Genomic DNA, 22338 nt, shown 5'->3' on the forward strand with positions numbered 1-22338 from the left:
GTTAAATGAAAATTAAGTTGAAGTGGTCCAGGAGTGTAGTGATGAGAGTGGAGATCACCATCTGTTCAATGGGGATGGAGAGGCTATTTCTACCTTTTGGTAGAGGTGATCGGGGATTTTTGAACAATCTGAATGAGGCATAACAAATATGGAGGTAAAGACAAGCTTAATTCCATGCTTGGAATAAAAGTAAAATTTCCTATAGTGCAATTTGGAAAAGGGGGATGTTAAAGGGAAATATAAAAAGTTACCAGTTAATCTGCAGCCTTTTGTTTTGTATCCTTTTCCTTTGCAAGAAGTTGAGAGAGTAGCATAAGGTAAATAGACAGTGGGGCTTAAATATTTGATTCTGAAATGACAGGCAAAAGGAAGTTATGTGACAATATGAACACAGTTCTTAGGAGGAAAAGTATGACTAAGATGTATAGAATGACAGAACAGAAGAGGGAGGAAGTGGAATCAGTATCGTGGAAAAGAACGCTGTTAAAACCACCCAAGTGAGACGAGATGAGAGAGCAAGGATGGCGAAAGGGAGGAAGGCTCAACCTGAGATGCATCGTAGATGAAGGATAGGTAGGAAGAATCAACAGGAGCATAAAGGGGCTGGGAAGAATTCTCTTAATGTTAAGAAGACCTGAGGAATCAAAAAAACATGTGGCTCAAAAAGACACATTCAAACTTAAAGACAGAGTAAAAGGATGTAAATGTAAAATCTGCTGAGGTAAAGCACTGAATGGGCCAAAAGAATGACAGTCAGCTATATTGTTATTTTTGTTAACACTTGGAAAACAGCAAAACAGAAGAAAGTTAACAGAAAATCAGTGACATCATTAAACTGGAGACATTAGAAATGTTTTGTATCCAGAGGACACTCATTCTCAAGGTAGAGGACAACTGACCTGTGCTGAATGAAGTTGGCTATCAAACCGTTTTCCAGAAAAGTAATAGTCAGTTGACTGCTAGAAACAAGAAAAGAATTAGTCAGTATTGAAGGAGCAGGAGTATTGAATAAACTGAAGCTCTATAAGCTCTTGTAGCAGAGACTCCAGGCCGGCCCCAGTTTACGGTCTTACATAGGGTTTGAGTGTGGCCTGTGGCTTGCTTCTAACCAACAGAACATAGTGAAGGTGATGAGACGTATGGGATTGCATATTCACAATTATCTACATCAGATTTTAGGGCCTGCCTTGCAGGATTCTCTCTCTTTTCTTGCTGGCTTTAAGAAGCAAGCCACCATGTTGTGGACTGCCTACACAAAGATGTATCTTCGCCAGTTTGCACTTCTATAACAAAATTCCATAGACTAGGGGGCTTATAACCAACAGAAGTTTATATCTCACAGCTCTGGATGTTGGAACTCCTAGATCAAGGTCCCAGCATGGTTGGGTTCTAGTGAGTGCCCTCTTCTGTGTTGCAGATGACCAACTTCTTGTATCCTCACATGGCTGAGAGCACACAGAGCTAAAGCAAGCTCTCGTGTCTCTTCTTATAAGGGCACTAGACCCATTCACAAGGACTCCACCTTCATGACTTAAGTACCTCTTAAAGACCCTACCTTCTAATTCTATCAAATTGGGGATTAGGAACTCAACATGAATTTTGAGGGGAACACAATTAGTCCATCAACAGGAGACCCACAGGACAATGGATTGCATGCGGGCAGCCTCTGAGGCTGAGACCACTGACAGCCAGCCAGCAAGAAACAGAAGCCCTCAGTCCTATATCCCCACAGAACTGCCTCACTGAGCTTGTAAGTGAATCCTTCCTCAACCAATCCTCAGAAGAGACCACTGCCCTTGGTTATCACTGTGTGAGAAACTCTGAAGTGGAGGACAAACCCAACATATGCTAGAATTCTTTCCCACAGAAACTGTTAGATAATAAGTGTGTGTTGTTTTAAGCTGCTTCATTTCTGGGAAGGTGATACAGTAGCAGTAGATAATTATTGCAGACACCATGGTATGATGAAATTTCTGGCCTAATAAGAAAAAAAAAAAACTGTATTTTAGTAGTCAAGGTACATTACCTGTCCCAGTCATGGTTTGCCTTATTCATAATGTGAGGGAGTTGGACTAGAATATCTCTCATGTCCTTTCTAGCCTGAATTTGACCTAAATGAAGTTTTCTAGTTAAGAAGCTTTGATAATATTGTCTATATAGAGATTTTAAAATATTGTGTATTTGTATATTTTGCTAGGCACCTCTTTATATATATTTTCATTTTGATTTCTCCAAATTTTTTTATTATTACCCTCATTCTAAAAGATGAGATGGAAAGCCCAGAAATAAACCCACACACTTATGGTAAATTAATCTATGACAAAGGAAGCAAGAATATACAATGGAGAAAAGACAACCTCTTCAATAAGTGGTGCTGGGAAAACTGGACAGCTGTCTGTAAAAGAATGAGATTAAAATGATCTCTAACAACATATACAAAAATAAACTCAAAATGGATTAAAGACCTAAATGTTAGATCAGATACTCTAAAACAACTAGAAAGAAACATAGGCAGAACACTCTTTGACATAAATTGCAGCAATATTTTTTTGGAGTAATCACAACATGACTCTCCTAGAGTAATGGAAATAAAAGCAAAAATAAGAAAATGGGGCCTGATTAAGCTTAAAAGCTTTTACACAGTGAATGAAACCATAAACAAAATGAAAAGACAACCTACAAAATGGGAGAAATTTACAAACAATGAGACTGACAAAGGATTAATTTCCAAAATATACAAACAGCTCATATAGCTTAATATCAAAAAACAAACACCCTAATCAAAAAAATGGGCAGAAGATCTAAATAGACATTTTTCCAAAGAAGACATCAAGATGGCCAACAGGCACGTGAAAAGATGCTCAATATCACTAATTATTTGAGAAATGAAAATCAAAACTACAATGAGGTATCACCTCACACTGGTCAGAATGGCCACCACTAAAAAGTCTACAAATAATAAATGCTGAAGAGGGTGTGAAGAAAAGGGAATCCTCCTACGCTGTTGGTGGGAATGCAAATTGGTGCATCCACTATGGAGAACAGTACACAGGTTCCTTAAAAAACTAAAAATAGAGTTGCCATATGATCCAGCAATCCCACTCCTGGGCATATATCTGGAGGAAATTCTAATTCGAAAAGATACATACACCCCAATGTTCATAGCAGCACTATTTACAATAGCCAGGACATGGAAACAACCTAAATGACCATTGACAGTTGACTGGGTAAAGAAGCTGTAGTATATTTATACAGTGGAATACTACTCAACCATAAAAAAGAATAAAATAATGCCATTTGCAGCGACATGGATGGACCTCGAGATCATCATTCTAAGTGGAGTAAGCTAGAAAGAGAAAGAAAAATACCTTATGATATCACTTATATGTGGAGTCTAAAGAAAATGATACAAATGAACTTATTTACAAACCAAAAATAGATTCATAGACATAGAAAAACAAACTATGGTTACCAAAGTGGAACGGGGTATGGGGGAGGGATAAATTAGGAGTTTGGGATTAACATATGCACACTACAATATAAAAAATAGATAAACAACAAGATCTCACTATATAGCACAGGGAACTATATTCAATATCTTGTAATAAGCTAAAATGATTTGAAAAGAAATACATTTATACATATATATATATCTGAATCACTTTGCTATACACCTGAAACTAACACAACATTGTAAATCAACTATACTTTAAAAATAAATAAATAAATAAAACCATGAGAATGCTAACATCAGAGGATATACATATTTAACAAATGCACAGAGCTAATGTGTATCAGAGCTATGATTTGCATGCAGATCTATACAATCATCAAGTCCATGCTATTAACTGACCCCCTCTATGAGAAGATATAATGATTGGAGGATAGTTCAGACTAGAAATAAACTTTGCCTTTATGGATTCCTGAGGAAGCCAGGGCCAAGTAGATTCTGGAAGAGAATCTATGAATTTTACATGTGATCAATATGATTATTGAAATTCCTAGAGGAGCCTAAAAATCTTTAGGGTTTTTTCTCCATATTTTGGCTTTCTTCTTTGAAAAGCATCCTTTTGAAGTCACTTCACTGCCATCACGGGTTGACCAGAAAAATTCTGGAAAATGTCTTCCAGTTTCCATGTCCTCTGTGGTATGACTCAGATGACTTGTTTTGTACAACTTCTTGCGAACAATTTCATATATAATATGGTTTACAATTCTTTTGTGTTCCATTTTGAACAATGACAGATTGATCATACTTTGAGAAATACTTTGCCTTAAACAACTACATTTCATAGTTAATGTATATTTTACTATTTATTGTAATTATTCTGTATCTTTTAGCTTAAAGTAGAATCCTTCCCCTCTCCACAGGGATTGAAATAGGCAGAACTTTCATGCTGCTCAGGTCTCTGTAGTAGCCTTCCATATGTTTACTTCAAATTTCTTGTGTGATATGAGAAATATTCCAAGCACCTAATTATTTATTTAATTTGCCAGTTTCTTAACTTCAGAAGCCCCCAACCTAGTGGATTTTAAACCTCTAAACAGATGTGTCCAAATGTATCGGGAGCTCAGAAATATGATGAAGTGACTGGCTTCCTAAAGAAAAAGGCTAGAGACATAGATAGGGACCGTATTGTGAAGAACCTCATGTATCAGACTAAGCAACTTGTATTTTCACCCTCTTGGCTAGCAGAAACCCATTGCAATGATTAATCAAATTTTCATTCTGGTTTCTGTTTGATGGGTTCTTTATATGTGTTATGAAATTTCTTTCTATTCACGGTCCCCCTAAAATGTTTCAAAATAACATACGATGGGAACTGTTCGTTAACATTTCGCATTTGCTAAGGCAGGGTTGTCAAACTTTAGTGTGCAGCAGAGTTGTCTGGAGGAGTTGTTAAAGCAGATTGCTGGGCCCATCACACCATTTCTGACTTAGTGGTCTGGGGTGGGGTCTGAGAATTTGCATTTTTAATAAGTTCCCAGGTGCTGCTAATGCTCCTTGATCCAGAGGCCACATTTTGATAGACCCAGTGCTAAGAAATCTCCACTACAAGTCATTAGGCTCCTAACTGCAGTTCTATTATTTTTTAAAATGCAAAATATTTTCAGTAGATTTGTATAAATGCAAAACTTCAAGCAGACATATAGTTATTTTCTTATTGCCTTTGAAGATACCAGATTGCAAGTATAATCAATTTTGTGGAATTGGTACATTGCTGAAACTTTATTCATATGTTGAATTCCACTTTACATCACTAAGGAAACAAACTTTGGTTGAATTATCAAGAGAGAAAAAAAATTTTATGATAGAAGCACTCCTCCCTAATTCGCTGGTTTGTATGTTTTTATTGTTTTGAAACTTAATTGCTTCTTATATGGGGACTCACATGTAAAGAGCCCATTCTTCTTTAGAAATGCAGTGATTTTTCCTGGATCACAGGGGGCCCCAACTTTCTACGATACTCTCAGAGTCCCATGTAAAGGAGCCAGAGACATGTGGGTTTCATGATTTAGTGCCAAGTCCCAGATCTCTCTGAATAGTGACTGTTTTTCCCACTTGCTGGGAATAAGAACAGCTGCCCCTTTTGTCTTTGCTTTTGAAGCCAGTGCATATGCTTGAGTGACTGAGCAGAGGCTGGTGTCAGTTCTTCATGTGCTAAAGCAGGAGGGAGATCAAATCTAGTGCTTGCACTCTGGTCAAGTACCCACCCACGGAGCTGATGACAGTGTGTGACGTGCTGGTGCCCAGTTCTCACACACTGTCCTCTAGATGGGGTTCCTATCTCTCTGAGCCTTTCATGTGGAATCTGCTTGGTAGATGCATTATTAAACTCCTGGGGGAAATTTTGACATGTGGGCAGCACAGGAATGACAAAGGGATTCGGATTTAGATAAAGAGGTTATTCAGATGAACATAGGCACTTTAAAGTATATGGAGATACAGACATAGAAATCAAAGCTTTGGTTACCAGAGAGGAAAGGGGGAGGTGGAGGGATGAATTGGTATTTGGGATTTGCAGATACTAACGAGTATATATAAAACAGATAAATAACAAGGTTCTACTGTGTAGCACAGGGAGCTGTATTCTATACCTTGTTATAGCCTATAATGAAAAAGAATATGAAAAGGAATGTGTGTATATATATACATATATATATAATATGTGTGTGTGTGTATATATATATGTATATATATATATATGAATCATTATGCTGTACACCAGAAATTAACACAACATTGTAAACAGACTATACTTCAATAATAAAAAATAGTATGTGGAGATGTGAAGAAGTCTCATTAAAGAGTCCCCATTGAGTCCACACTGAAATATCTAACTTACCCTGTCACCCAGAGCAACAGAAAAGTTCCTGCTTCCCATGGTGACATCAAAAGGGACGGGAATAGGTGATCCTTTTCCTGCCAATGGGATGTGACTGCAGTAGTGAATTAACACTTTCTACTTACAGCTCATCCTGATTCAGCGCATGGCCCAGGTGACATTTCACCTGTCAAGAGTTTACTTACGTTTGTTCTAAAATGTGTTTGAGGGAAGAGGGTGGGTGGGAAATCAAGTCTGATCGTGATCAGAGAACAGGGTGCATTCTTCACGTAGAGCTGAAAATTTAGCCTGACATATGCTGACTGCACAGTCAACACTTCTCACCGCCCACAGCTTCCAAAGCACGACAGGATCACTCTGTGGGGGCTGCTGCCTCGGCAGGTGCAGTTTGCTGTGCCAAGTACAGGACTTGAGTAAGGTGGAGGTAATGCTTTGAGCTGGGCCTTCCCCGTGTAGAGTGATTAGGGAGGTTTTTTTTTTCTTAATCTCAGTTCACAAAATATTTTTTAAAAAGCATTGTTTTATCCAGTTTATAGCTCTTTAATGAGAATTGGTCATAATTTTAAGTTGGAATATGTCAACCTTTTTATTAGCGAACATGGATTTATACTACCCTTAAAATGGAGATCGAGAGGAAAAATTTTCAGTCAAGTCAGCAAATTGTGTTTGTGCTTTATCACAGGTGCTGGGAGTAGTTTCCTCTCTGGGCTGAAGTGACTTTAAATATTAGTTTGTTTACACAATTCTTTGTGAGACAATACCGAGCTGATACAATAATGCCCTATAGTTGTGAGTTCTTACAAAGATATTGGCCTCTACTATAGGGACTTTATGTCACATAGTCTTAAAGTTTCAGCTAATAGAAGATTTTTAATGTTTTTGCCCCTCGTCAAATAGTGTGACCCTTTTACAGGCCATAAACAAATTAATACTGTGACTATTTTCAAGTGTATGGTATCAGCATCTCTTTCAAATAGCCGTTTTAAAGTTTTCTAACTTATGACTCTAACTTTCTCCATTCTACACGGGATGCTAGTGATTAAAATCTGCTGTGTCTCTGGTCATAGTCCTCTGGCTATTTCACGATTAGCCATTTCATGATCATTTGTCCTCTGAATCTGCTCACCATTTTACTTAAATGTGCCACTGAAAAATTTTATTCCTAAGAGAAAAGCTTGGATGACTCCATGTATATACATGCTTTGGGGGTTTGAAGTAAATCTTCGCTTTCTGGAAGGACGTGCACGTTGCATTCTTTGCCAGTGTCTGCCCTCCTCTTTCCCTTTCTCTGACATCTCCCCCGCCTTTCTCATCACTGTGCCCCTCCCTCCATTCCTTTCTTTCACTGTGTTTCTCTTTCCTGCAAGTTTGTCTGCTTCACCGGTGCTCAAGATATCGAGTCTGAATTTCAATGATCTCTCAAGCCTTTATTTCTATTTCTGGTTTCTCACTTGTTTATAGGTGAGGGTGCTTAAAAGATAGAATTGTAAGAAACACAGAAGTTTTTCTCACATGGAAAGGAAACCAGAGGGATTCTAAATTATATCCAATTATAGATTTCCCAAGCATTCATTTTCTCTATCCCCATATGTCTCCATCTCCTCTCTTCAGTCCTATCTATAGCAGCAGAGCACATACACTACGCATATACCTTGGCCATATGCAAAGTAACCAGGATGGAACAACAATCACAACATAATTAACCCCTCCGGAAAAGACATCATCCCATAGCAAGCATCAGCCAAAGGCAGCAAAGACAGTTATCTGAAAACACCAATTAAATTGCTAGATTAACAATATACCAACATGATGCATCAAACTATTATTCTATGAACTTAGATGATTCGAACATGTAATCTATATTCATTCAGAGGTGTTTTCCTAAATAACATTTTCCCAAAAAGATGGTAGAAGGCAGTTAAGTGGTGTGATCGCTATTAAACAAGATGATATTCTTAGTGGAAAGTAGAAAAGATGGGAAAAAGATGTTAAAACAAATTTCTACTGCTTTATAGTTGGCCTTGAAAATAAATAATATGTAAATAGACCCCTAGGTCATATTTCTTACAGTGCTAACAAGATAGTAGGTGAATAATAGAAACAATACAAGGATTTGGAAAGAATATAGGGCTGTAGAATATAACTGGATTCCAGTGCAATCTCAGCCACTAATTGTTGGGCCAGCAAAATGGAGATTTTCACAGATCTGTAACAAGGAAATATGTACTGTTGGGGTCTTATTTCTATACATAAACACTTTACTTACTCTTAAATTGCTTCTTAATCAAGGGCGTTAACTAGAATACAGTCACAAGTTAGGAAATGTGCAAAAACACCTTCAGCATCTGAAACACTTCACCAATCCTATGCATTTTCTTCTTTGGGATGGCCCTCATTCTGTGACCTAAAAATGAATCATTGTTTTTTAAAAATAATTCTGATAATCTTAGTTTTCCTGTTCACAGAAGACTAAAAATAGGAAACATATAGAAGCTGGATAAGCAGAAAAAAGATGATTTTGGTCAAATGAGACAGACATAACTCAAATGACAAAAAGTGAATTATGACAGATCTATTGGAAAATGACAGACAAAAATATAGCTACCATATATAAGGACACAAAAATTCCTATCTATAGCCATGTGATTCAAGAAAAGCATTCCAACACATTTTCAATAGGCCTTGAACATGCTGTCGTATTTCAAAACAGTTCATTAAATAACTGATGTCTTTACTGAAAGTCTACTACGTAGTATCTTAATTGCTTAAAAGATGTTACTTTTAATTTAAAAAAAAACTTTAAAAACCTTTTAAATAATATTTGTAATAGCATGCAAAATATTTTAAGGTTAATATTATAATGTTCATTTTGCAGATGGAGAAACTGGAAACTGTACTGTTATTTGCTCAAGTGGCAAGAGCGAAATAGCAGTGCCTAATATTAGACAGGACCTAATTGTCTCTGAAGACAGCACTCTTTTCTCTTATATCTGGCTGGAAAACAATTTTTTTTTTAAAAGATAGAATTATATCCACTTTCCTCTGTTTAAAAAATCATGAAAATACGTCACATATTTTAGGACAATTCCTACCAAAATCATTGTAGTCATTTATAAGATGTTTCTAGTCAATATAGTGAATGGAACACAAATAGGAATTCCCTCAGGTGATATGGAATTAAAAGAAAGTCATGGCTAAGTTTAAAAGGAAAAAAAAGGAAAGCTTCAAGACTAGTGAACAATGGAATTAAAACCATCACAATGAATGGAGCTAAAGTTTTAATCTTTGGGGGTATGGAGATTAAATATGCACCCTAAGAAAAAGAGTTTCACTGCACTACGGGAACTGGGATCAAAAGACTCCAGTACAGTGAAGAGATGGAAGTGTGCTTTGTTTCAAAAAGAGAGGAGATGGAATATGGCAGTTCTGACCATGACTGGGGACTAATTTAAGGAGTGGCCTTGGATTATAGGTGGATAGGGCCAGCTGCAACAGAAAAGAACAAATCTGACTCCATAGTAGATCTGTTTCTTTGGCTTTAACCCTGTGCCCTGTTTTCTAGGCTTAGTCTTGTTAGCTCTGCATCTTTTGTAAAAGAATATTGCCTTTAGCCTGAAATATACAGGAAAGCCTATTTTCAAGGCTCTGACCTTTAAGGATATTAACACTTTTGCACTTACGTAAAGATAACAAGTTGCAGAATGGAAAATAATATTTGTTTTGTGAGGTTTTACAGGTGCACCATGATCTGATCTACATGGACAGCTACAAGAACAAAGAATTCCTACATCATGAAGTTTGCAACAACCAACCACACCCCCTCCTCTTTTTAGTATAATAGGAGCCTGAATTCTGACTTGAGTAAGACGGTCCTCCAAGACATTAGTCTGCCATCTTCTCAGTCTGCCAGCATTCTGAATAAAGTCACTATTCCTTGCTCCAACACCTTGCCTCCCGATTTACTGGCCTGTCGCGTGGCGAGCAGAATGAGTTTGGACTCGGTAACACAATCACCATGAAAACTGAAGCCCTATACTGCAGCTATGCATAAAGAGGGGGGCTAGATTTGAACCGCACACATAGCTGTAGGACACTAGGCTAGGTAAACACAAAACTGCCTTCCCACGTCAAAGCAATGGTAGAGTCTTACTCAAGACAACTCCTGATAATGAGATGCTAACAGCAATTAATTACAAAGTGTGTAAGGTACCCCCAGCTGTGGAACAGATAGCAGATACAACAAGGATCCTCAGCCTAGTGTCTAGATCTATTACCTAAAGATAACAGAGCAAATAAAGTATGCTTTAAAATGAATACATTGAAAATATGCAAAAAAGGAAGAAAAACCAAAAGAAGAATATTTAACAAATGGAGCAGATTTTTAAAAGAATTTATATAAATTTATTTAAAGGAAATTATATAAAAGAAAAATACACCTACTAAAACAAAAAGTCCATCACAGAGAGAAAAATGTTAAAAAATATGAAATAAAAGTTAAGTACAAGAAGCACCAACACACAAATGAATTTTCTGGAGGAAAATATAAAACAATATTTGAAAAGAAAATGATGTAGCATTTTCCTGAATTAAAGGAGGACGTGAAAAGGCAAGTTCTGAGTATCAAGCAGAAAATAAGTTTTAAAAATCCGTGTCTAATTATGTCCTTCAGTGATATTTCAGAATATCAAAGATAAAGACAACATTTTTAAAGCTTCTGAAGGAAATAGACACATTACCTATAATGCAATGACAAGTGGATTCAGAGCCAACTGCTTCTTTGAAACAACTAATGCCAGACAACAATAGAATAATTGTTTTAAGTGCTTAGGAAAAATAGCTATCAACCTAGAATACTACACCAAACAAATTATCATTAAGAAGTGAGGATAAAATAGACAATGGTTTTGATATATGAAGACTGAACATTCATTACCCACAGAAGCTTGTTAGAGACAGAAAAATGATATACTAGCAACAAGAAAATTGATTATAGATGAATGGAGTGTGACACTAAGAAGCAATACAAGACAGAGTTCTTCAAAACATGCAGGAAAACATAAAGAATTAAAAATAATAAAAGTAACAGTGAATTAGAAAAGTTGTAGAAATAAAGTAGATATAAAATAACAGACAGCAAATCAAAGGATACAGAAGGTTAGAGTGTTTGGGGGAACTTAGAGCATTATAAATGCATTGTATTATTCAGGAAGATGCTACTCCTGAATGTATATGTACTGTTTATAAACAGCTTTGCTGAGGACGCAGGGTAAAATATAGTGCTAACCACTAATAAAAGCAAGTTAGAAAATATAACTCCCTAAGTACAGAACAGAAGAAGAATGTAAAATTCAAAAAATCCAAATAAGGCACTCAAAAAAAGTAAAAACAACAAAAGAAAATCATAGTAAATCAAAAACACAAAAGGAGATGTTAAATATGATAAATATCTCAGTAACTCCTAAGACTTTTAAAATCCTGCTGTATACTGTTTATATAATGCCAATGATATTGAAATTAATGTAATAGATTTAGATTTGTAAGCAAATATTAAGAAAAAGGTGATGTGGTAATACTAAATCTAGACCCAAAGGAATTCAATATGAAAACATTAATAGTTAAGGAACCACTTCATAATGATAAAATAAATAATCCATGAAGAAATTATCATTATGTTACATGTTTAGAATTTTAAAATAAATTAAAAACATATAAAGCAAATATTACTGAATTGTAAAGAAAAACAATCTGTTCATAAACACAGTATAAGCTTTTAGCAAATTATCAACACCTGATATATTAAGCAAACTAAAAAAAAATTTAGGGTGTATCAAAGGTTTAAACAATAGAATAAGTAAATGTATATGATAGTGATGATATAGAAACCTGCATCCAATCTAAAAAGAATACACATTATCTAAAAAAAAAATACACACATATGGTACATTTATAAGAATTGACCATGTTGTAGGGTCATGTAGGCTGAACAGAAATATCAAAGAAAAAATTATCTGACCAAAATAAAATAAAAGTTTTGAAATAAAAAAAAACCTCCCTTATGTTTGAAAACCCAAAGCACAAACTCCAAATTAAGGCATAAACTAAGGGATAGTTTTAATGTAAATTATAAATTGCTTAGAACTGAATGACAAAACATTATTATATAACACATCTTTGGTAAAGCAGCTAATATTATCCTTAAAATTTTTAAATTAGAAAAATATGAAGATAATAGGACACAATAACACCTCAAGGAACTGGAAAAATAATGGCAGAAAAGATACAATAAAAGTTAAAGTAAATAATAAAGCTAAAAGCAAATTTTATGAAGCTTAAAAATATACATAATTAAGAAAACAAAAGGTGAGAATTTAGAAAAAATAATAGACCTCTGGAAAGACTGATACAAATAAATTGTATTAATGAAGAAAAATACACAGTAATAGTAAAAAACATCACGTATGAGCTACATATTTAAAAAATAAGATAGTATAAAATATTTTTCCAAATATTTTCAGAATTTCAATAAAATAAAAAAATTTTAGAACAACATAAATTACCAATTTCTGTAGTCTCAAGAAGTGATAGAAAATATGAAGATATATATATAACAATTAGATATATGAAATTCATAGTAAGAAGTCTGCATTTTTATTTCATTTCTAACAGAAGTAGCAGGCCAAATTTTCTTCAGGTGATTTTAATAAATTTCAAATATACAGAAAATGTCTATGTGACATGAGTTCTTTTAGGTTTTTGAAAAAGAGGAAGTGAAATCTAATGCTTTTTGAGACTCCACTATGACCTTAATACTAATACAGTGACAGATTGTACAATAGAAAATCATAGATAATTTAATCTATAAACATAGATTAAATATGTCAATTAAAACATCATAGTTAATCTATTTATTTATAACAAAACAACAACAAAATGAAAATACCTGATTTTTCTGAGGAATGCAAAGATAGTTCAATTTAGAAAATTTATCATAATTAACCACATTAAAGATTCAAAGATAAAAAATTATATGATCATCAAGGTAAATGGAAATGTACAATAATTTCACAACTATTTTTAACAAAGAAGAGAAGGAAACTTGACTTGATAAAGAGTATAATACCAGAAAAAAAACCCCAGTAAATACCATCCTTAATACTAAATTTTAGAGCACTTACAATAAAAGCCAAAAATGAGACAAACATGCCAGATTCCTGCTATTAAGTCTACAGTTCATTATCACGCTGGCAAATACAAGAATACCACACAGAGACGTAAGTCAAAGGAAAAGAGAGGAAGGAAACCTATTATCATTACTTGCTATGTCCACCTACATTGAAAATCCAAGAAAATGTTTGGCATGCTTTTAGAACATGACAGAGTTCATGAAGGTTGCTGAGCATAAAATCAAAATTATTTCTAAATCCCAATATGTACAGTTGTAAGAAGTAATAGAATTAAAAAAATCAAATTCATAGTTCTAATAACATTTCAGATACCTATTGATGTCTGCTAGATACAATAAAAGCTGTGCTAGTCTTTAGTGGAGATTATTATTAAATTTGTTGCTATATAAAAGACCTGAAAATTACAGAGATATGACATTCATAGTTGGAATAATCAATAATAACACAAAGAATTTGTCTCTACTTAACATCATAAGATATTATTTATTTCTTAATCAGTCTGGAAAGTTAGTGCAACTTCCAATACTGTTTTTCACAGAACTTGATGCACTAATCTAAAATTCATATGGAGGAATGAAAGCCTATGAAGAGCTACATGATTCTGAAGGAGAAACAAGGAATGAGGAGTTCTCCTATCAGATATCAAAACATACTACAAAGCTATAATAATTAAAGAAGTCAGGCGTAAATACAGACGTAGTCAGAGCAGCAGAACAGAGTAGAGAGCCTGGAAACAAACCCAAGCACATAGCTAAATGAAAATAATAGAATTAGCAATCAGCAGGGAAACAAAAATTGTTCACTAAACGATGTTAGGACAACTGTCTATTCTTATGGGAAAAAAAATCAACTGGGTGTTATTCAAGCATCACACTAAAAACGGAAAGTAAATTCAAGATAAATTAAAAGGGTAAGTGTGAAAAGCAAATGTTTAGAATATTTGTTTAGAATAAATAGGAGTGTATTTTTAAGATATCTAGGTGGGTAAAATATTCCTTAAGTAAGGTTTAAAAAAACACATGCCTTAAAGGAATATATTTGATAAATTTGACCACATCAAGATAAAATATTTGGCATGATGGAAGAAAACATAAAGCTAAAAGATAAGGGAAAGACTGGAATAATAATGACCTCAAAAAGATTTTTTTTTAGAATATATGCTTTAAAACTAACGAATATTTTTTTAATCTGAAAAATGGACAGAGTATGCCTAGAGAGCTCACAGAAAGTAAAACCCGAATTTCTGCAAAGTGTATGGAAAGATTCTTATGTTTCCTATTAACTAAGGGAATAGACTGAAACAGGCTAACAATGTCCATTCTGAGATTATGGAGAAACTTTTCAGTTTTACTTCTCTTAGCTTTTAAGGTCTTAGAGAGGAGAGCTACATTAGGATTTGTTGTCGTTTTGATCATTTCCTGATTGACCTGTGGGCATTTGGGGGCATCAGCAAGCTGCACTGCGGGGTGGGTAGTTAACAGGAAAGGACAAAGGGAGAAAGGAGGCTGTACCATGATGCTGAGGATGAGCCCGGAGCCTAGGAAAGAAAAATGCCAGTGCTAGCCTACTTTTTAGGTAAATCTCCAAATGGGACCTGATATAAAGCTGGCACTAGATGTGTAAAGGTTTTTTTTTCCCTTCTGAAAGGATCTGAAGAATGACCAACATTTTTAATAAAGGTAATTAAATCTTGCTGAACTCTTCCCAAGATCCCTATGCACTGAACATAAATGACTAATACAGAGAGCATCTAGTTGGAGGTCACTTTATTTAATCTCCTTTGACTCATGTTTCTTATCTACTTAAAGACTTGCCCTTTGATTACAAAATAAAGCAAAATAAAAGTGAAATGAGATTACATCATGGGTGTAATTTGTGATCAAATTGCATCATGGGCCTGCTATCTTATCCCAGACAGAGGATACGAAGGGTCATTGCAGGTTTCTCTTTTGCTGAATTGGAGTCTGGGCAAACTTGCTGAGATAGGAGTTTGAGGATATGATTTTCCATCTTTTTTTCAGCCAGAGTGAACAATGCCATTTGTGGAATACAGGAGCAAATCCCTCAGCGAATTGGAGATTCCCAGCTTTGGCCTGAGTTGTTATGGGGGCAAAATTAATCATTGAATTTGTTGAACTCTTCATCCACTCTCTGGTCTTGGTGTTATGAAATGTCCATATATTTTCAATTAAATAATCAAAGTACATTTTGGCTCAGAGAGAACTTTCCAAGATTGGCAGACTAAAAATCAGTTAGTTGGACATTCTTGCAGAGTTGTGTTTGTTATTGGACAAGGCTCTCATTTTTAAGTTAGACTCTACAGGGACAAGATTTGCAGTCATGAAGGCTTATGCTCTCTCTTTTGTTTTACTATTTGCCAGAGAGCCCCAAAAGATTCCATATACTGTAATTACTCATTCAAGATCAATCTGATGTTCAGTTTTGTGTAACATAAACATGCTACAATTAAAGATCCTCTTCTGTTCTTTGGAACTGGAGATATTTCTTTTCCTTCTTCCAAAGTTTCAAGAACATACAGTGAAAAGCACTGCCCCATTGTTGTAAACTAGAAAGACAACTGGTGAGGATTCAGAAGCAAACATACTTTAGCAAAACCTAGTTTCGGAATTTTTTTCCAGAAAATTCCTTTTAATATGTTAGAAATAGATGGAAGCAGTGCCTACATAAACATTCTTGGAGACACTTTGGCAGGAATTTATTTTGTGCCCAATACTCTCAAAAGTCATCATCTTAATGATGACCGTGATGATAATGAAGGTAACTTAAGTTTCCTGGCTCACAAGATTTGATTTCTGCTATTAGCTAAAATCATGCCTCATTGCCGATTTGTAATTCCTTCATCTAATCTCTCTGAGTCCTAGAGCAATATCTACAAGTCCTACCAAAGATGTTAATGAGGCACAAAAAATGTATAACAAACTTTTCCTTCTACATTTAAGAAACGAATCAGTGGTGGGAGACGTAAGAATGGTATTCTAGTTCACCTCTCAAATATTCAGAGGAGTTTTCTCTTTCTCTTTAAAATGTGCTCATTGTCAAGAAAAAAGAAAAGTTATTATATAGTTCTTGGTGGACAACCTAATATTAAAAGTAACTATTTCTGTACTTAAAATGACCTCAGTTTGTAACTACCTGGATTGCCTCCAGAATCATCTATAATTTAATTATGTTTATCCCAGCTCACCTAGAACTCAAAATGAAATGGTGACTTTGGTTTCTGAGGTCAGAATCAATAGCCATTAAGAGAATGAGGAGATTTCTAAATCTGGGGGGAAAGCAAGTACTTAAAAATATCCCTTGCATCAGCCTCAAAGTTCTAGGTACTCAGACAATGCAGACATGATAGAATTTTATCATGATGCACTATGTCTGGAGAGAGAGGAGTTAATACAAAGACTGATTGTCAATTATAATATGAGCTAGAAGTTCAGCTTTCAGAGTGTTCTGGACTTGTGTGGCATGTTTAGAGAGGCAGACAGATCCCAAAGACGGACTGAAATAGATGAAACCTATAGATAAGAAGAAAATTCTATGTAAGCCAAGTGTCTGAGTTAATCTAATCATGTCATTGGCATCATGTAAATGCCAGACACCATTCTGTATACAGCTTAGATACAGCAGATGTTGGCATTTAAGTATAGGTTGCTCTGAGAGAAAATTGCCCTTGAATGGAAGAGGAAGTTTACTGGCAGAGAAAAATGATTTTCTCAGTTAACAGTTATAACCCCAATAATAGAATTGTTTTCAACCAGAGGTTGCCGGGTGAGGAAGGGGGAGAGATATAATGATACCTCAATTCCTATCTAAAAGAGAAAATCAGCTTCAGTTTAAATTGCAGATGTGTGGGTTGTATACATAGAACCTTCTCCTCCCTTTCTTCTCAAACCTCAAGGCTTCACGTTAAATGGAACAAATCACATCCTTCGTGGTTCTGCTCTGTTTGGTACAGCTGCTTGCTGCAGGTGGTGCCCTAAAAATATATTGTTTGTTTATTTTGCAATATAGCAGTCTGCAGAGTGGCACCTAAAAGTGCAACAGCTCCCTTCTCCTTCTGTCAGTGAACCGCATGATGAAAGACTGAGACCTCTGCCAAGCTAGCATGGAAGGGCCCAAACAGAGGCACCGGCAGTGCTCAAGGCTCATCTTCTGATAAGTTCCATATTCTTTGGATTCATGAAGCAAAGCTGACAAGCAGACTATCTGTCATCAAAGCCTCTGACTGGGTTTCAGCCAAGCAAAGCCAAGCAACAAACTGCCTTTGTTGGGAGAATCATTATGCTTCTCTGGAGATTAACATCTGTAAGCATATGGGGTTTAAAGGGGAAAAAAAAACTGTAATGGATCACAAAAGGAAAATAAATGTGAAGATTCATTTCAGGTAAATGTTCAAGTAGATACATTTAAATAGGGCTTTCAAAGGTTTTTTTATTTGTAACTTAAATGATCAAGTAATCATTAGAGACACATTGGCAGGGCATTCAGAGTTAATCCTGTTTATTTTATTATTGGTGAATATAATAGAATAATTTGTATGTGAAAATACACACTGTAGTTAAAATAATGATACACAAATTTATATTTTCATTAATATTACTCTAGACTTTTCCCATTGAATGAAACTTTAAAAAACACTCTGCAAATTTCAAGATTTATATGAACTAATTGGGACAAAGGGATCACTGATGACAGAGTCAGGACGATTAACCTTTGGCAAGGCATTGCTTACTGTAAATCTTACTTAACATCAATGGGCTTGTGAGGAACAGATTTTATAATCTAATAGATGAACAAGTAAAATATAACACTAGAAAGGGTTTTCTAAAGAAAATTTGAAAAAAATATTGACTTACAGCCATCAAATAACTAATATTTTTCTAAAATTCAGTGATACAGAAATGCACTGGGTTATTAACATGGATGGAGCCATATTTGCAGTTAGCATTAATCAAAATAATCATGTGAGAAAGAACCATCTTATTAAGTACAATAAAATAAAATATTGTGAATTGTTAGGAGAAGAAGACAAGGGAAAAACATACGTATATGGAAAGATGTGATGTTGACTCGAAGATTTGCTGTTTGCGAGGAATTTGACAATGGGTGGGAGTCGGGACAAATGGCAGAGGGGAACAAATAGAGTCAGGACAAATGCAGCCATGGAGCCACAAGGACAGGAATAGGCAAGAGAAACAGAGAACTGGGAATCATAGACTCGGTTGTTTGGGAGGATGTGTGGGTTGAGAACAACAGGTTTAAATCTAATTTGTAGGATAGGTAAAAGCAAAGCGTACAGAAGGAACATTACAGTTGGCTCTTTTTTTTCCTACTGTGTAAACAATATTTAGCTTAAGTGTGCTTGCCCATATTTTTGTTCTTTTTCACTCAAGTATAACATGCTAAACAATAAATTATCCCTCATATTATATCTGTCATTATAAATCATCTTTACATCCTACTTTTGAGAATGCCTTGCTGTTATTTGAAAACATTAACACATTCTACTATTATTCTATCTATCACTGTGTGTAGATGTTTCTGTGAAGAGGGAATGGTCATCAAAGACTTCTTTCTTAAAAATTTTTTTTGTCATAATAATTGATCATGACCGGGAAGACATTTTAAAAGCAATAATATTATATATGATAAAGGAAGATGGTAATCTTTGTTCAAAAGCTTGTCATGCTTTTCAAAAAATACTCTATTTTATTATATTTTATATACTTATTTTGTTCTGAAATAATTTTATGATTATAAAATTAAATGTAAGAAATAGGATCATACATGGTTCAATGCACAATATTTTATGGAGATAATTTTGACTTAAATCTAATATTATTCAAGAAAATCCAATTAATGGTGATTTGCAACAGGCTATAATCCTCACTACCACTGGTATTTTTATTCCATGATGTTTCTAAGCATTGTCATAGATCAAGAGATTTTATGCGTTAGGGGTAAGCAAGTGCTTCAGACATGACATACAGAAGCAGATATTGCACATGGATGATGATGGTTGATATGGGATAAAATTTGCCACTATGTAGACCAGTGTGTCAGGACAATAAATAGCATCACAATAGCTTTAAGAATCACAGTTGTATCTGGGGAGTAAGTAAACTTAGTAGGATTTTGTTCATTTTTGCACATCACTGTGAGTTAGCCTGAAAAAATAAAGGTATGTTCCATGAGCAGTGGAAGAAACTGAGCTAAGGAGAAAATAAATAATACCACCCTTATTGTTTTAAGGCAGTTTCTTAGACATTATCTCATTTAGTTCATAATTACAAAATAGTTTATTATACAGCTGGGTGTAAGATTTAAGGATTGTTATTCCCAGACTGTGAATATTTTACCCGATATTTCTGAATTTGCCTGTAGGGAATACCAGTGAATATTAAAGGCAAAAAAAAAAAAAACAAACTTAGATTTAATTTGACTTTAGAGGCTGTTCAAGTTCTTGCGTTCTGCTTGTTCACAGACTCACAGAACTACTCACCAATTTACAAGGTCACCTTTCAGGAATAAAGTAAAATAAAATAAAGGGCATGATAACTGATTGTTCAGGGTTTATTTTTACCAAAACTTGATTGACATCTGTGGCTGAGACATTAAGGTGTTACGCTCTGAAGGGAGTGTTCAAATGAATTTGTTATTGTCTAGAGGAATTGAGAATAGATTAGAAATGTAAACATGTGCCCATTTCAAAAGTATCAATTAGTCTTGATATTTCTTACTATTTAGGGATAAATCCAGTTGGAGTTTTAAACTTACTCTGTGGAACACTGTCTATATGTTTTGCAGCATTCAACTGTGCCAAGAAAAGTCCTTTCCTGAATCTATTTAACACCTTCATTCTCCTAATTAAGCAATTTTGTCCCTTGGAAAAATCCCTTGTTTACAATTGTGATGTGGTTCTCTTTTCCTTATTTTTGTGAACATTTGTATAAACTCTTCTGATGTTACAGAAAGACAAATCACATTTTTTTTTTATTGACAAGTAGATTTGTATATCTGGTTACCCAAGTGAATAAGATTTGGAGCAGAGCATATTAATATTTGAAGCCAAGTAGCAAAGTTGTTGACCCATCCTAGGAGCTAGGAAAGATGATGAGTGCTTAACATTCTGTCCATTTCCACGGCAGGCAGCAAGCAGTTTTACCCTAAGCAGAAAACTGTTGTACAGTCTTTGACATTGGACCAGAATCAGAAGACTCAGTTTGTTTAAGAGAATAAACATGGAGATCTAAAGGAGGAAATCAAAATCATAAAATTTGGGAGAAAGGAGTAAGAAAATGTAGATTTTCTTTTTGTTCTTCTTAGGATGTGTATAAACCTGTATGATTACCAGTCTAAAGCAAATAGATATAGTAATGGGTTAAATACTTGAAAAACAGGGTAACTACAAATCAAAAGCCTACAACAGAGTCACAAAAACCAAAAAGAAAAGAAACCAAGTTAATACAAAACAAAACTATCAAATCACAAAAGGAAAAGCAAAAAGAAAAAGAAAGGAACAAAAAAGAAATACAAAATCAACTGGAAAATAAAGTTTAAAATGGCAATACAGACACATCTATCAGTAATTACTGTAAATGTCAGTGAACTAAATGCTCCAATCAAAAGACACAGAGTGGCAGATTTGATAATAAAATAAAAGCCTACAAATATGTTGCCTATAAGAGACCCACTTTAGGGTAAAGAACACACATAGACGAAAGTAAGAGGATGGAAAAAAATATTTCATGCAAATGAAAATGACAAGAAAGCAGGGTAGAAATACTCATATCAGACAAAATAGACTTTAAAACAAAGGCCATAAAAAAGATAAAGGACACCATACAATGATAAAAGGAGCAATACAAGAAGAGGATATTACACTCCTTAATATATGTGCACCCAATATGGAAGCACCTAAATATAAAATGGGAGAAATTGATGGCAACACAATAAGAGTAGGAGACTTTAACACCCTACTAACATCATTAGACAGATATTTCAGACAGAAAATCAATAAGGCAATGGAGATACTAAATGACACAATAGAACAGTTGAACTTAAGTTGATATTTTTAGGACATTACATACCCCAAAACCAGGATATACATTCTTTTCAAGTGCACGTGGAACATTCTCTAACATAGACCACATACTCGGGCACAAAAGGAGCCTCAACAAATTTAAGAGGATAGAAATGATTTTAAGCAACTTTTCTGACCACAATGACATGAAACTAGAAATCAACCTAGTTGAAACACGAGAAAAAAACGACTGCATGGAGACTAAACAACATGCTACTAATGAGCCACTGGGTCAACAATGAAATCAAAGAAATTAAAAAATACCTTGGGACAAATGACAATGAAAACATAGCCATACAAAATCTATGGGAGGCAGCAAAAGCAGTCCTAAGAAGGAATTTCACAGTAATAGAGGCCTTCCTCAAAAAAACAAGAACAATCTCAAATGACAACCTAACCTACTACCTAAAAGAATTAGAAAAAGAAGAACAAACAAATCCTAAAGCAAGCAGAAAGTAAGAAATAATAAAGATCAGGGAGGAAATAAATAAAATAGAGATAAAAAATAGAAAAATCAATTAAATCAAAAGCTGTTTTTGGAAAGAGTAAACAAAATGGACAAACCTCTGACCAGGCTTGCCAAGAAGAAAAGAGAGAGGACACAATAAATAAAATAAGGAAGTAAAATGGAGAAATTACAACCAACACCACAGAAATATAAAAAAAAAAAATAAGAGAATGCTATGAACAAATATATGGCAACAAACTG

At 34.6% G+C, this 22338-nt stretch overlaps 1 protein-coding gene across 6 annotated transcripts in view; it reads right to left on the bottom strand.

Moving 5' to 3' along the window:
* NKAIN2 (sodium/potassium transporting ATPase interacting 2) overlaps positions 1 to 22338 on the bottom strand; it is an 850734-nt gene that overhangs the window by 112505 nt on the left and 715891 nt on the right. For 5 of the 6 annotated variants that reach the window (XM_064486725.1, XM_064486723.1, XM_064486722.1 and 2 more), the window contains one exon: positions 900 to 959. The exons of the other annotated variant lie outside the window; for it this stretch is intronic. In XM_064486725.1, coding sequence (XP_064342795.1) covers positions 900 to 959 — 60 coding nt within the window. The remainder of the gene's footprint in view (positions 1 to 899; positions 960 to 22338) is intronic. 6 annotated transcript variants of the gene reach the window in all.

Source organism: Camelus dromedarius, chromosome 6 (assembly GCF_036321535.1).
Source record: "Camelus dromedarius isolate mCamDro1 chromosome 6, mCamDro1.pat, whole genome shotgun sequence".
Taxonomy (NCBI): Eukaryota; Metazoa; Chordata; class Mammalia; order Artiodactyla; family Camelidae; genus Camelus; species Camelus dromedarius.